The sequence below is a fragment of the Salvelinus alpinus genome, chromosome 11 (assembly GCF_045679555.1).
Source record: "Salvelinus alpinus chromosome 11, SLU_Salpinus.1, whole genome shotgun sequence".
NCBI lineage: Eukaryota > Metazoa > Chordata > Actinopteri > Salmoniformes > Salmonidae > Salvelinus > Salvelinus alpinus.
In genome coordinates this window covers 21,725,708-21,742,383 of record NC_092096.1, presented here as the reverse complement: position 1 = coordinate 21,742,383, position 16,676 = coordinate 21,725,708, and the positions used below count along the sequence as shown (strand labels likewise).

The 16,676-nt window shown below is 46.8% G+C and overlaps 1 protein-coding gene across 1 annotated transcript in view; it reads left to right on the top strand.

The window, feature by feature from the left end:
* The window catches only part of zdhhc17 (zinc finger DHHC-type palmitoyltransferase 17), a 49,464-nt gene that overhangs the window by 23,182 nt on the left and 9,606 nt on the right, over positions 1-16,676 (top strand). Inside the window, exons 5-11 of the mRNA XM_071332074.1 lie at positions 774-918; positions 1,591-1,655; positions 4,092-4,254; positions 5,066-5,191; positions 6,880-7,022; positions 8,412-8,512; positions 15,765-15,889. Of these exons, the coding sequence (XP_071188175.1) occupies positions 774-918; positions 1,591-1,655; positions 4,092-4,254; positions 5,066-5,191; positions 6,880-7,022; positions 8,412-8,512; positions 15,765-15,889 (868 nt within the window). The remainder of the gene's footprint in view (positions 1-773; positions 919-1,590; positions 1,656-4,091; positions 4,255-5,065; positions 5,192-6,879; positions 7,023-8,411; positions 8,513-15,764; positions 15,890-16,676) is intronic.

Below are 16,676 nucleotides of genomic sequence, written 5' to 3'. Positions count from 1 at the left end.
ATAGGGCGTGTTTCTGCTGAAGTCCTTTTCCCCCGGAGTCACACGAGACCTTCAGGGTTGTATGTCCCAGTACTGCCTGTCCTCACCCCTGTCAGAGAGCTCTCTACTGCATTATTCATATGATCAGCAGGGGGCCACCATTCCTAGCCGGGGGCCCCATACCTAGCCAGGCCTCACGGCTTTGTCAGCAGCCCTCCCCTCCCTGCTAGTGACCTTTCACAGTAGATAGGAGTGGAGCCCATCTGTCGGATCACTGACACTTTCTATATGCGGTTTATGTTTAGTATTGTGAATATAAGGACTTAATTACAATGTTGTTGAGGATTGTGTTTGGTTAAGTATCTAGTGCATCAATCTTCTTATTAAACCATCTCTCAATTGGATGTGATATCTACGTTTCATTTATATTATATTGTAGTCATTTAGCAGACACTCTTATCCAGAGCGACTTACAGGAGCATTTAGGGTGCCTTGCTCAAGGGCACATCGACAGACTTCACCTAGTCAGCTCGGGGATTCAAACCGTTTCCTATCTACAAAACCCCCAGAGACTTTACATTTAGTTATTATTGGTGCAGTCTGTCATGTCCATTCCTGCTGTTAATAATGGGGTGTTATTAAGGGGGGGTGGCTAGTTTCTTCTGTGCTGCAGATGAAAGTTAGATTGATCCTTTAAACAAAACGAAATCCAGAAACATGTCTAAATGCTAATATCATGCAATACCAGTTAGTTCTTGTGCTCATCAACATAATCATGTTGTGTGTGTCCACAGACAGGGCCACCTCTCCATGGTGGTGCAGCTGCTGAAGTACGGGTCCGACCCCTCGCTCATCGACGGAGAGGGCTGCAGCTGTGTCCACCTGGCTGCCCAGTTCGGACACACCTCCATCGTGGCCTACCTCATCGCCAAGGGACAGGTACGTCCCAATTGCAAATTAGCCCCTAACCCCTACTTCCTGTGTACTTGTGTAGATCTGAGAGGCTTTGATAGGTGTAAGCAATATTGTGAAAATTCTGCTTAGCCTATTAGAGGGCATTGTGGAGATATTACCATATTTCTTAAACCTCTGAAATCCTCTCAGATCTCTACAAGATTAGGGGTTAGGCAGCGTGCGTCCATTAGATTTACTATGACGTCACCCGTGTGTTATATTTATTCTGATCGCACCAGAACTGAAACAGTTTTTTATTTTAAAGCTTTTCTCGCTTATTCAAAGTACAGGAGTTGCTGTCGGCCACCAGGGGGCGTTGTTTCATTCGTTTTCCACCACCAGGGGGCGTTGTTTCATTCGTTTTCCACCACCTGGGGGCGTTGTTTCATTCGTTTTCCACCACCTGGGGGCGTTGTCATTAGTTTTCCACCACCAGTTTCATTAGTTTTCCACCACCAGGGGGCGTTTCATTAATTTTCCACCACCAGGGGGTGTTGTTTCATTAGTTTTCGACACCTGCATTCCACATTGTCAGCCCTGCCAGGTTTTTCCTGGATCTGTTCAGTACCTCAAACATCTTCAAAGATGCACAGTGTCGGTCTTCTCTCTGTTTATTGGGGGTTTGTGACTGTGCTCTTTCTCCCTCTCCTCCTATAGGATGTGGACATGATGGATCAGAATGGAATGACTCCCTTGATGTGGGCAGCTTACAGGACACACAGGTGTGTGTCTCTGTGTGTGCCATGCGTTCACCCATATCCTACATACGTCCTAGCCTTGCCCCATCTAGCCCTGATACAACAAGTTAATTTAAACACACACAGCAGTCACACAAACTGAAATCCATGCCCATTTAGAAATGGAATGCCCATCTAGATACACAACATTTAGAAATGGAATGCCCATCTAGATACTCAACATTTAGAAATGGAATGCCCATCTAGATACACAACATTTAGAAATGGAATGCCCATCTAGATGCTCAACATTTAGAAATGGAATGCCCATCTAGATGCTCAACATTTAGAAATGGAATGCCCATCTAGATACTCAACATTTAGAAATGGAATGCCCATCTAGATGCTCAACATTTAGAAATGGAATGCCCATCTAGATGCTCAACATTTAGAAATGGAATGCCCATCTAGATACACAACATTTAGAAATGGAATGCCCATCTAGATGCTCAACATTTAGAAATGGAATGCCCATCTAGATGCTCAACATTTAGAAATGGAATGCCCATCTAGATACACAACATTTAGAAATGGAATGCCCATCTAGATGCTCAACATTTAGAAATGGAATGCCCATCTAGATGCTCAACCTTTAGAAATGGAATGCCCATCTAGATGCTCAACATTTAGAAATGGAATGCCCATCTAGATACTCAACATTTAGAAATGGAATGCCCATCTAGATGCTCAACATTCAGAAATGGAATGCCCATCTAGATGCTCAACATTTAGAAATGGAATGCCCATCTAGATGCTCAACATTCAGAAATGGAATGCCCATCTAGATGCTCAACATTTAGAAATGGAATGCCCATCTAGATACGCAACATTTAGAAATGAAATGCCCATCTAGATACGCAACATTTAGAAATGGAATGCCCATCTAGATGCTCAACATTTAGAAATGGAATGCCCATCTAGATGCTCAACATTTAGAAATGGAATGCCCATCTAGATACACAACATTTAGAAATGGAATGCCCATCTAGATACTCAACATTTAGAAATGGAATGCCCATCTAGATACGCAACATTTAGAAATGGAATGCCCATCTAGATGCTCAACATTTAGAAATGGAATGCCCATCTAGATACTCAACATTTAGAAATGGAATGCCCATCTAGATACGCAACATTTAGAAATGGAATGCCCATCTAGATACTCAACATTTAGAAATGGAATGCCCATCTAGATACGCAACATTTAGAAATGGAATGCCCATCTAGATGCTCAACATTTAGAAATGGAATGCCCATCTAGATGCTCAACATTTAGAAATGGAATGCCCATCTAGATGCTCAACATTTAGAAATGGAATGCCCATCTAGATGCTCAACATTTAGAAATGGAATGCCCATCTAGATGCTCAACATTTAGAAATGGAATGCCCATCTAGATGCTCAACATTTAGAAATGGAATGCCCATCTAGATGCTCAACATTTAGAAATGGAATGCCCATCTAGATACTCAACATTTAGAAATGGAATGCCCATCTAGATGCTCAACATTTAGAAATGGAATGCCCATCTAGATACGCAACATTTAGAAATGGAATGCCCATCTAGATGCTCAACATTTAGAAATGGAATGCCCATCTAGATGCTCAACATTTAGAAATGGAATGCCCATCTAGATGCTCAACATTTAGAAATGGAATGCCCATCTAGATACGCAACATTTAGAAATGGAATGCCCATCTAGATGCTCAACATTTAGAAATGGAATGCCCATCTAGATACTCAACATTTAGAAATGGAATGCCCATCTAGATACGCAACATTTAGAAATGGAATGCCCATCTAGATGCTCAACATTTAGAAATGGAATGCCCATCTAGATACTCAACATTTAGAAATGGAATGCCCATCTAGATACGCAACATTTAGAAATGGAATGCCCATCTAGATGCTCAACATTTAGAAATGGAATGCCCATCTAGATACGCAACATTTAGAAATGGAATGCCCATCTAGATGCTCAACATTTAGAAATGGAATGCCCATCTAGATGCTCAACATTTAGAAATGGAATGCCCATCTAGATGCTCAACATTTAGAAATGGAATGCCCATCTAGATACGCAACATTTAGAAATGGAATGCCCATCTAGATACGCAACATTTAGAAATGGAATGCCCATCTAGATGCTCAACATTTAGAAATGGAATGCCCATCTAGATACTCAACATTTAGAAATGGAATGCCCATCTAGATGCTCAACATTTAGAAATGGATAATAGACAGATAAGAGACTGATACTAAAAGCACAAAGAAGAATGTGCAGTGGGCTAATACTTAAATAGCCACTAAACTTCAACTGTGTCGTTAATTAGAGCACATTAAACTATGACCCGGTGACTCTCATAAATAAACCATAAAGGCTTTGCACATGAACTTTGAACTTTGTCCCGTCCTAACAGCGTGGACCCCACCCGGCTACTGCTGACCTTCAACGTGTCGGTCAACCTGGGTGACAAGTACCACAAAAACACGGCTCTGCACTGGGCCGTGCTGGCCGGCAACACTACAGTCATCACCCTGCTGCTGGACTCCAACTCCAATGTGGACGCACAGAACATCAAGGTGAGGGGGCTGTGCAGCTGATCTTGGGCCAGCTTTGTATCTCCCCCCTAATTGTTAAGTTTAGGATTGAGGGAGGAGAAGCTGATCCTAGATCTGTACCTACTGAGAAATGTCACTCCAGAGCCAAGGTATGTTACTGAAGGCCCAAATGTCTCCTACTAACCTCTGACCTGTAGCACATGCTTGTATCTGGTTTCCTTTAATAGCTGTCCTGTATCTGGTTACCTTTTAATAGTTGTCCTGTATCTTGTTATAAAAGTGTAACTGTCCTGTATCTGGTTACCTTTAATAGCTGTCCTGTATCTGGTTACCCTTTAATAGTTGTCTTGACAGAACTTGAAAGGTGAAGCATTATTATCCAGGGTGGCCAATTAGAATACCCAGATCACCACCAGTGTTTAGTGTCCATCCTATGGTCTTGCTCCTATCCCACTGTTTAGTGTCCATCCTTTCTCCTATCCTACTGTTTAGTGTCCATCCTTTCTCCTATCCTACTGTTTAGTGTCCATCCTTTCTCCTATCCTACTGTTTAGTGTCCATCCTTTCTCCTATCCTACTGTTTAGTGTCCATCCTTTCTCCTATCCTACTGTTTAGTGTCCATCCTTTCTCCTATCCTACTGTTTAGTGTCCATCCTTTCTCCTATCCCACTGTTTAGTGTCCATCCTTTGTTTCTGTGTCCTCAGATGTCCTATGATCTGGTACTACCTAGCTGTCTGAATCAGGCTCTCTCTGTGTTGGATTGTTACCGTGGTGATTAGCTGGTTGTTACCGTGGTGATCCTCTGGCTGTATTCCTTTGTATTCTTCCAGGGTGAGACGCCGCTGGACCTGGCCAAGCAGAGGAAAAACGTGTGGATGGTCAACCATTTACAGGAGGCTCGGCAGGCCAAGGGTTACGACAGTCCTGGCTACCTGAAGAAGCTGAAGATGGACAAGGTAGAGATCAGGGAGGAGACTAACGCACTCACTCAGACACACACACATACACTTATTCGCGTAAGCATGCAAGGCTATGTGTAACTCCACCATTGTCCCACTCTGTCTCTAAAAAGCCTTCTGCCACCTGTCTTTCCGGCCAGCAATCCCAGACCCTAAAAAGAGCACCTTCAGGCCTAGTTGCTGCCCTGTTGTTGACGTGAGACAGACAGACCAAAGCTAACACTCTATTCAGACCTTCCCTGTCCTCTATGTCTTGAAGTAATTGACCATCCAAGGTAGTGATTTCTTGGAGTCTGAGGAATCCAGCTGTTTGTCTGCACGGACAGACCTGAGGATTGTGTCAAGACCCTAATGAAAGGTGAATTTGCCCCTAGACGGTGAACTTGGGTCAGATCAGCATTTTCTCCACTAATAGTTAAGGTTGGGTTTGGGGGAATGGAAGCTGATCCTAGATCTGTACTTCACCCCAGAGCCCTACTCAGTCTCTCCAAGTCAAGTGATCTAACCACCCCTGCTCGTTGGGACAGGAAGAGCACATAGCACCAATTAGTTACGCTTATATCTTGTGTTTTTCAAAGTTTTGCTTCTTGACTTTGCATTTCTGTTGTCTTTCAAATTCATACGCTGTCGCACTGGATTGTGTAGGTTGTCAAGGTACATCTTTAGATGGCACTCCATAGAGAGGCCCCATTAGCTACTGTCACACTATGACACTAGTCACCCAGCCACGCTATGACGCTAGTCACCCAGCCACGCTATGACGCTAGTCACCCAGCCACGCTATGACGCTAGTCACCCAGCCACGCTATGACGCTAGTCACCCAGCCACGCTATGACGCTAGTCACCCAGCCACGCTATGACGCTAGTCACCCAGCCACGCTATGACGCTAGTCACCCAGCCACGCTATAACGCTAGTCACCCAGCCACGCTATGACGCTAGTCACCCAGCCACGCTATGACGCTAGTCACCCAGCCACGCTATGACGCTAGTCACCCAGCCACGCTATGACGCTAGTCACCCAGCCACGCTATGACGCTAGTCACCCAGCCACGCTATGACGCTAGTCACCCAGCCACGCTATGACGCTAGTCACCCAGCCGAGCTATGACGCTAGTCACCCAGCCGAGCTATGACGCTAGTCACCCAGCCGAGCTATGACGCTAGTCACCCAGCCGAGCTATGACGCTAGTCACCCAGCCGAGCTATGACGCTAGTCACCCAGCCGAGCTATGACGCTAGTCACCCAGCCGAGCTATGACGCTAGTCACCCAGCCGAGCTATGACGCTAGTCACCCAGCCGAGCTATGACGCTAGTCACCCAGCCGAGCTATGACGCTAGTCACCCAGCCGAGCTATGACGCTAGTCACCCAGCCGAGCTATGACGCTAGTCACCCAGCCGAGCTATGACGCTAGTCACCCAGCCACGCTATGACGCTAGTCACCCAGCCGAGCTATGACGCTAGTCACCCAGCCGAGCTATGACGCTAGTCACCCAGCCGAGCTATGACGCTAGTCACCCACTAGTTACCTGTTGTATTCGGCACGTGACAAATAAAATGAGATTTGACACTATCGTTTATGTAATAAGGTGACACAGTCTACAGTGCATCCCTGCCTTCCTGTTTAACCTCTCCTCCTCCTCTTCCTCTCCTCCTTCCCTCCATCTCTGGTCCTCTCCCAGGAGTTCAGACAGAAGATCATGTTGGGGACCCCCTTCCTGGTGATCTGGCTGGTGGGCTTCATCGCTGACCTGGACATCGACTCCTGGCTCCTCAAGGGCCTCATGTACTGTGGCGTGTGGGTCACTGTGCAGTTCCTCTCCAAGTACGTCACACACACACACACACCTTTGACAGTATCTGTTGCTATCAATGTAGCCCTGTTGAGCTGTCAGCAGGTTAGGGCTGGGTTTATTTCTCTGTAAACCTGAGACATCTCAGCAGGTTAGGGCTGGGTTTATTTCTCTCTAAACCTGAGACATCCCAGCAGGTTAGGGCTGGGTTTATTTCTCTCTAAACCTGAGACATCTCAGCAGGTTAGGGCTGGGTTTATTTCTCTCTAAACCTGAGACATCTCAGCAGGTTAGGACTGGGTTTATTTCTCTCTAAACCTGAGACATCCCAGCAGGTTAGGGCTGGGTTTATTTCTCTGTAAACCTGAGACATCCCAGCAGGTTAGGGCTGGGTTTATTTCTCTCTAAACCTGAAACATCCCAGCAGGTTAGGGCTGGGTTTATTTCTCTCTAAACCTGAGACCAGCAGGTTAGGGCTGGGTTTATTTCTCTCTAAACCTGAGACCAGCAGGTTAGGGCTGGGTTTATTTCTCTCTAAACCTGAGACCAGCAGGTTAGGGTTTATTTCTCTCTAAACCTGAGACATCTCAGCAGGTTAGGGTTTATTTCTCTCTAAACCTGAGACATCCCAGCAGGTTAGGCCTGGGTTTATTTCTCTCTAAACCTGAGACATCCCAGCAGGTTAGGGCTGGGTTTATTTCTCTCTAAACCTGAGACATCTCAGCAGGTTAGGGCTGGGTTTATTTCTCTCTAAACCTGAGACATCCCAGCAGGTTAGGGCTGGGTTTATTTCTCTGTAAACCTGAGACATCCCAGCAGGTTAGGGCTGGGTTTATTTCTCTCTAAACCTGAGACATCTCAGCAGGTTAGGGCTGGGTTTATTTCTCTGTAAACCTGAGACATCCCAGCAGGTTAGGACTGGGTTTATTTCTCTCTAAACCTGAGACATCCCAGCAGGTTAGGACTGGGTTTATTTCTCTGTAAACCTGAGACATCCCAGCAGGTTAGGGCTGGGTTTATTTCTCTGTAAACCTGAGACATCCCAGCAGGTTAGGACTGGGTTTATTTCTCTGTAAACCTGAGACATCCCAGCAGGTTAGGACTGGGTTTATTTCTCTCTAAACCTGAGACATCCCAGCAGGTTAGGGCTGGGTTTATTTCTCTGTAAACCTGAGACATCCCAGCAGGTTAGGGCTGGGTTTATTTCTCTGTAAACCTGAGACATCCCAGCAGGTTAGGACTGGGTTTATTTCTCTCTAAACCTGAGACATCCCAGCAGGTTAGGGCTGGGTTTATTTCTCTATCTGGTTGACTTTGATATGTAGCTCTGAGGGTTTGTGGACTGTGAGATTTGATGTTTTCTACTGCTGAGTTCTAACAGTGATTGCCCCTCTCTCTCTCTCTCTCTCCCGCCTCCTCAGGTCTTTCTTTGACCACTCCATGCACAGCGCCCTGCCCCTGGGAATCTACCTGGCAACCAAGTTCTGGATGTACGTGACCTGGTTCTACTGGTTCTGGATTGATATCCTTTACAATAAGAGTCTCCTGGTTTCATTCTCATTCCAACCATGATATACAGTAAGCTGCTGTGCTGTACAAGGGCCTTTCGTTCACAGCGCCACCTGGCAAGACAGCTGTGTGTGTCAATATTCACCTCCTAACAATCAATTTTTTCATCAAGGAGGGAGGTGACTTCTGGGTAATGATGGGTTTTGACTGAGAGCAAAAGTGTATGAATATCTCCCCTGCAGCTATTGGTCGATTAGAGTGTCAGTCAAACTGCAGCCTATTCCAAACAGACAGATGGGCTTTCCCTTCTTCCATCTGGAACCCCTCTGGTCATGATTACCCACAGTGCACTGGAGTGTGAGGCCAGCTAAAGAGCATTGGCCTGCCTCTCAGTCTACAGTGCAGAGAGCATCATAACACCCTCGAGGGCTCTTTACTATTGTGTAAACTTCTGGCCCACTAGAAAATGCAAATGTTTCAGTTGGCAGACTCATTATTTCTATATGCTACACACCATTGTGTTTGCGTCTGAAGGAACTTGTGATGCAACCATACTGGTTGATTTGAGTTTGTTGATTGTGACAAGAGGCCGGACAATTTCTGTAGTAACTTGGATCAAAAAGTCATATCATGCCCCCCCCCCCCCGGATCCTTTTCAGAGGCTTGTGAAGTTACATTGCAGTCTAATTTCTCAGACATCTAGAACTATTCCCATATAGTTCACTTCCCCTGCAAACTGCACTGAATCACGGGCGGACGGTGAGAGGCGAGGGAAACTATTGTCCTGGGTGCTCTGGGTTGAGGAGGTTTCATGCATCCTGTATAAAGCCAGGCTCTTTGCATATGAATAGTCCAGTGTCCAGATAAGAGGTTGTATCACGGAACTCGGTGTGCTTTCAGCTCTGTGTGGATGCAGTCTTTAATGAATACTGTGTGTTAAGAACACTGTGTTGAGTGTGCAGCACAGCTGACTGGGTCAGACCCGATGAAGCGACTCGTGGGATCAATGTGTTTCTGTAGCTCAAGATGGCTCCTCCAGTCGCTTTTTGGGAATGGAAAATTCCCTTACCGGGTCTGGAACTGCTAAATGCCCAATTTAAAGTCCGGAGGGTTGGTCTCTTATCTGCCTCATTTGACTGCTGATGGGAGTGTTTCTTCAATCCATTTCATCTGCATGATGTTGCTTGTTTCCTTGGATCTGCTGCTCTGCTCCCCGTCTACCTCTCGGTCAATCGCTTGTAACCTCTCCTGCTTTTTCAACAGGGGCTGTCTTGTTACTGGTTTCCCTCTGGTTAGAATTAGTCTTTCATGGGAACGTTGACCTGTGACAGTTCACATAAAAACCACCACTATGAGTGTAGGTGAAATTCACACCTGTGCACAGGTCCTCTCTTGTGTGACGCAGCTTTGAGAGTTAATAGTCAGGTTTTTCCAGTCTCACCTCTTGCCCAACAGCCAATCTCCCATTGAGATGTCCTCTTCTATGCCTCTTATCTCTTTGTTGTAGGGCTGTTCTATCCAAAGAATATCTACGTCCACATAGTCACTGTTAACAGTAGCCTGTAACTCATTGTGTAGTGAAAACTGGCAGCTCAGAACAGTAGACGGCTACAGCAAGGGATGACTGGATTCCTAAACGGAGGAGGGTGAAGTTGATGCTAGACGCTGATCTTGGGTCAGTTTAGCATTTTCCCCACTAATGGTTAAGATTGGGGGAGGGGAAGCTGATCCTAGATCTGTACCTCGGGCAAACTCCACCCCGGAGTGTTCACAAACTCAAGCAGTCCCCCACTCCATTCCAACTGTGCCTCTTTGGGAGGTGGATGTTATGTAACTGAGGTGGTAACCTTGCCTGAGACCTGAAGACTCGCGTTAGCTCTCTGAGTTAATGCCTTGGCTGTAGCTCAGCAGGCTAACACAGTCTTGGCTCGCGCAGTAGACCGAGGTCCGTACCCATTTGGTCACATGTAGTCTCAATGTCTATGATTGTTGTGATCTGGGTTGAATCTGATACAGCCGCGGTTGTGCGGTAGTTTTGTGGTGGTTGTGCGGTAGTTTTGTGGTGGTTGTGCGGTAGTTTTGTGGTGGCTGTGCGGTAGTTTTGTGGCGGTTGTGCGGTAGTTTTGTGGCAGTTGTGCGGTGGTTTTGTGGCGGTTGTGCGGTGGTGGTTGTGCGGTGGTAGTTTTGTGGTGGTTGTGAGGCAGCCATGCGACGTCTCTGCAATAGTAATCAGTGGAGGCGGCTTGGCTTTTGTCTAGGCTTTGTGTCTGCATTGACTTCCAGGTGTGGGCCTGGTATCTCTGGCTCTGTCTCCGCCTGGTTTTCAAAGTCTGCTACTGCAGACTGGTTATCCTTCAGAACCTGCAGTTGAAATCAGATCAAGTGTCATTGGCGGAGCCCCAAACGGTTGTCTTTTCAGCCCCAGCACGCATTTTCTTCTACATGGGACTCAAAGGAGAAACGCTTTTCTCCTTAAAGTAGTTACAAGTACTGGGTCACCCACACAGTTTTATTGTTACTGAAATAGTAGGAGACTGGGGGAGGAGGAGAGTAGAAGTCTCTATTAGTAGGAGACTGGGGGAGGGGGAGAGAGTAGAAGTCTCTATTAGTAGGAGACTGGGGGAGAGAGTAGAAGTCTATTAGTAGGAGACGGGGGGAGGAGGAGAGAGTAGAAGTCTCTATTAGTAGGAGACTGGGGGAGGAGGAGAGAGTAGAAGTCTATATTAGTAGGAGACTGGGGGAGGGGGAGAGAGTAGAAGTCTATTAGTAGGAGACTGGGGGAGGGGGAGAGAGTAGAAGTCTATTAGTAGGAGACGGGGGGAGGAGGAGAGAGTAGAAGTCTCTAGTAGGAGACTGGGGGAGGAGGAGAGAGTAGAAGTCTATATTAGTAGGAGACTGGGGGAGGAGGAGAGAGTAGATGTCTCTATTAGTAGGAGACTGGGGGAGGAGGAGAGAGTAGATGTCTCTATTAGTAGGAGACTGGGGGAGGGGGAGAGAGAAGAAGTCTCTATTAGTAGGAGACTGGGGGAGGGGGAGAGAGTAGAAGTCTCTATTAGTAGGAGACTGGGGGAGGGGGAGAGAGTAGAAGTCTCTATTAGTAGGAGACTGGGGGAGGGGGAGAGAGGAGAAGTCTCTATTAGTAGGAGACTGGGGGAGGGGGAGAGAGTAGAAGTCTCTATTAGTAGGAGACTGGGGGAGGGGGAGAGAGTAGAAGTCTCTATTAGTAGGAGACTGGGGAAGGGGGAGAGAGTAGAAGTCTCTATTAGTAGGAGACTGGGGGAGGGGGAGAGAGTAGAAGTCTCTATTAGTAGGAGACTGGGGGAGGAGGAGAAGTCTCTGTTAGTAGGAGACTGGGGGAGGGGGAGAGTAGAAGTCTCTATTAGTAGGAGACTGGGGAAGGGGGAGAGAGTAGAAGTCTCTATTAGTAGGAGACTGAGGGAGGAGGAGAAGTCTCTGTTAGTAGGAGACTGGGGGAGGAGGAGAGAGTAGAAGTCTCTATTAGTAGGAGACTGGGGGAGGAGGAGAAGTCTCTGTTAGTAGGAGACTGGGGGAGGAGGAGAGAGTAGAAGTCTCTATTAGTAGGAGACTGGGGAGGAGGAGAGAGTAGAAGTCTCTGTTAGTAGGAGACTGGGGGAGGAGGAGAGAGTAGAAGTCTCTATTAGTAGGAGACTGGGGGAGGAGGAGAAGTCTCTGTTAGTAGGAGACTGGGGGAGGAGGAGAGAGTAGAAGTCTCTATTAGTAGGAGACTGGGGGAGGAGGAGAAGTCTCTGTTAGTAGGAGACTGGGGGAGGGGGAGAGAGATAATTATCTATTAGTAGGAGACTGGGGGAGGGGGAGAGAGATAATTATCTATTAGTAGGAGACTGGGGGAGGAGGAGAGAGTAGAAGTCTATTAGTAGGAGACTGGGGGAGGGGGAGAGATAATTATCTATTAGTAGGAGACGGGGGGAGGGGGAGAGAGTAGAAGTCTATTAGTAGGAGACTGGGGGAGGAGGAGAGAGTAGAAGTCTCTATTAGTAGGAGACTGGGGGAGGGGGAGAGAGTAGAAGTCTATTAGTAGGAGACTGGGGGAGGAGGAGAGAGTAGAAGTCTATTAGTAGGAGACTGGGGGAGGGGGAGAGATAATTATCTATTAGTAGGAGACGGGGGGAGGGGGAGAGAGTAGAAGTCTATTAGTAGGAGACTGGGGGAGGAGGAGAGAGTATAAGTCTCTATTAGTAGGAGATTGGGGGAGGGGGAGAGAGTAGAAGTCTATTAGTAGGAGACTGGGGGAGGAGGAGAGAGTAGAAGTCTATTAGTAGGAGACTGGGGGAGGAGGAGAGAGTAGAAGTCTATTAGTAGGAGACTGGGGGAGGGGGAGAGATAATTATCTATTAGTAGGAGACGGGGGGGAGGGGGAGAGTAGAAGTCTATTAGTAGGAGACTGGGGGAGGAGGAGAGAGTAGAAGTCTATTAGTAGGAGACTGGGGGAGGGGGAGAGAGATAATTATCTATTAGTAGGAGACTGGGGGAGGGGGAGAGAGTAGAAGTCTCTATTAGTAGGAGGGGGAGAGAGTAGAAGTCTATTAGTAGGAGACTGGGGGAGGGGGAGAGAGTAGAAGTCTATTAGTAGGAGACTGGGGGAGGGGGAGAGAGTAGAAGTCTATTAGTAGGAGACTGGGGGAGGGGGAGAGAGTAGAAGTCTATTAGTAGGAGACTGGGGGAGGGGGAGAGAGTAGAAGTCTATTAGTAGGAGACTGGGGGAGGGGGAGAGAGTAGAAGTCTATTAGTAGGAGACTGGGGGAGGGGGAGAGAGTAGAAGTCTATTAGTAGGAGACTGGGGGAGGGGGAGAGAGTAGAAGTCAAGCATGAATCTGGTCATTGTTGTCTCTAGTGGCCTGACAAGATGGATTCCTCCACTGAGCTGGTCCTGTGATGTGTTCTTTTAGGAGCACCTTCAGTCTTCAGCCAGGCCATGATGACTTGCAGTCAGAGGAGATGCGGTGAGGAAAAACAGACATTTCAGTGACACCCTGACTGCAACACACTGTATAGAGGTATAGGGGGAAGTTGCCCCTAGACGCTGATCTCGAGTCAGTTTTGAATTTTCCATGTTAAGGTTAGGATTGTGGGAGGGACAGCTGTACCTAGATCTGTACCTAGGAGAAATTTCACCCCGGAGCTGTATGGACACTGTCAACACCATTAGTCTCCTTAAATCAGCATGCTTCATAAATGCTTGGCGTGACCCTTTTGTTTGACCCATCTTGTGTAATACCATCTTGTGTAATACCCCTTCTCCTAAGCCATTCCAAAGACTAATAGCTGCTACGGGGAGAGCGTACACAGCAAGGCCTCAAGGGAAACATTGAAGCGTCGTCCATATGAGAATCTCCATCGATCACTGTAAGAATTACCAGCTCCGTGCCGACAGTATCACGGCCCATTGATTTAGTGAGGCAATAAGGACTTCCATGCATGAATCCCAAGTGTCACCCTGTTCCCTTTATCGTGCACTACTTTATATGGAAATTCACTATGTTCCTCTACACTATATGGGGAATAATAGGGTTCCATTTGGGATGCAGCCCCACGTAGTTAATTTGGAGTGTTTATCTCATGAAGTAGCTAGATAGACCTACAGAGGAAGAGGTAATTAAAGCATCCAGACTTTTGGTGATAATTATACAGATCTATGACCTCATTCAGCCTTTAGAGACTGAAAGCGCTGTGGAGTATGGCTGACAACCAAATGGCACCATATTTCCTATGTAGGGCTCTGGGGGGGGGGGGGGGGGGCATAGGGCTCTGGGGGGGGGGGGCTCTGGGGGGGGCATAGGGCTCTGGGGGGGGGGGGGGGGCATAGGGCTCCGAGTTTCCTTCCTGGAATCTAGTTGTTTGTCATGCCGTGACTTCACTCCACCCCCACTATAATTGAGGAAATCCTTCTTTACATTACCAGCCCACAGATGTCCTTGTGTCCCACTAACCCCCCCCCCACACACACACACACACACTAGATGGTCATACAGACTTGAAACAGCTCTTGTGGACACAATAATTAATGACGTCAAGCCAACTCCATAATCTAAAGTTGATTTAGTCAGTCAATCAGATATGTTTCTCTCATGTATGGAATCACATTCTAACTCCACACTGTGGGAGGTGTGTTCATGTGTGGTTAAAATGCACAGAGAAATGCCAGTAGACCTTGTAGGCATTTCCTCAATACAGGAATACATTCTATGCAAATACAATTCTGAAGTTGTAATTCCTAAGGAGGTTTATGGGATTCTTTTCATTTGTAGTTCCTAATTAAATGACTACAGGCCCTGTGAAGAGTAAACTTGGGTTCTAGATACAAGAGATTGTATGGATCAACATTGGCATTTTAGGGTTAAGCCTGACCACTCCCTTTGGTTAGACTCACTCCGTTGCTTCTGTTGTATTTCCTGTGCAAATGATGACGTGCGTCTGAGAGACTCGAGACTCTGGTTGGGTGAGAGTATGAGTCAAGCTTCCACTGAGCTGCTTTCCTCATAGGCTGGAGTGGGCGGAGGGCGAGTCTTTTTGCGTCCCTAATGGCACCCTTTTCCCTTTATAGTGCACTACTTTAGACCAGGGCCCATAGGACTCCTATAGGACTCTGGTCGAAGTAGTGCACTACATAGAGAATAGGGTGCCATTTGGGACACGCCCTCTGTCTGGATGATGTCACTATGGCTAGTCAGAGCCAGCACAGTCGTCTAGGTCCAATGCAGACGTTTTTAACTTTGTATCAAATCATTTCTGTGTAACAATTAAGTGCCTTACTGTGATTGATTGTTTTTCAAACAATATGTCAAAAAGAATAGATAGCGTCATAACAAATATTAATTTCTCAAGCAAGAATTTTGTTAGGACTGTCTGGGAGCAGTCTGAGTAGGGGAAACTGAAAACTAGCTGTTATTGGCAAAGAGGTGTGGAACTCTTTTTCTTATTGGTCTATTGCCCAAGTTACCACCTTTTGATGTTACCAGGCAGGCCAAAACGCCATCCCACCAAAGCAGGCTGAAGTTTCAGTCTTTTCAAACAGCCCTTACACTATAAGGGCATTATCATCATTTTCACAGTATTATTCAACCTCATAGTGTGGAAGTATATAAAAAGCATTTTCTGTCTGACCTTGTCCAGACTCCTGACAAGATGTGAAACCAATATATCATTGTGTTATTTGGGTGAACTATCCCTTTAAGAGCTGTAGTCACCATTCAGCGAATCAACCGTCCTCCTTAACTCCTCTGTACATCTCCCGTTTGCCACCGTCCACCTGCCTTTCCTCCTGAACAGTGTCTGTCTGTTCTACAACTTTGGCAAGTCCTGGAAATCAGACCCCGGGATCATCAAAGCCTCAGAGGAGCAGAAGAAAAAGGTAAACGCTGGTACTACCCATGACGCTGGCACTACCCATCATGCCGATACTACTACCCAACACACCACCATTTTGTTTTGAAATGGCAAGTAGTTTAGGGTGAGGTTGCCCATAGACACTGATCTTGGGTCAGTTTAACCTTTTTCCAACTGATGGTTAATGTTGGGGAAGCTGATCCTAGATCTGTACCTAAGGGAAACTTCACGAGTTGAGAATTTGATTAGAGAGCTAGGCACATTGCACCATATTTTTTTAACGAATCAAAAGTAGTACACTATATAGGGAATAGGATGCAATTTGTGACTCACAATGTTCAGCTAGAGGCATCCAATCTCTCTCCCCACAGCTCTGGGAGTCGTCTCTCTTTAGCACACACTGATGGACAATAGTAGGGTCTCTAGCTCTACTGACCCCAGCTCAATCCTCATTGTGTGGGTTTGATGAGAGGGCTAAAAATAGCCCCCATTGTTAGTGCTCTAATGTTAACCAGAGCCTGGTCCACTGGGCTGAGCATTGCCCCCATCGTTAGTGCTCTGTAGTGTTAACCAGAGCCTGGTCCACTGGGCTGGGCATTGCCCCCATCGTTAGTGCTCTGTAGTGTTAACCAGAGCCTGGTCCACTGGGCTGGGCATTGCCCCCATCGTTAGTGCTCTGTAGTGTTAACCAGAGCCTGTTCCACTGGTCTGGGCATTGCCCCCATCGTTAGTGCTCTGTAGTGTTAACCAGAGCCTGGTCCACTGTGGGCTGGGCATTGCCCCCATCGTTAGTGCTCTGTAGTGTTAACCAG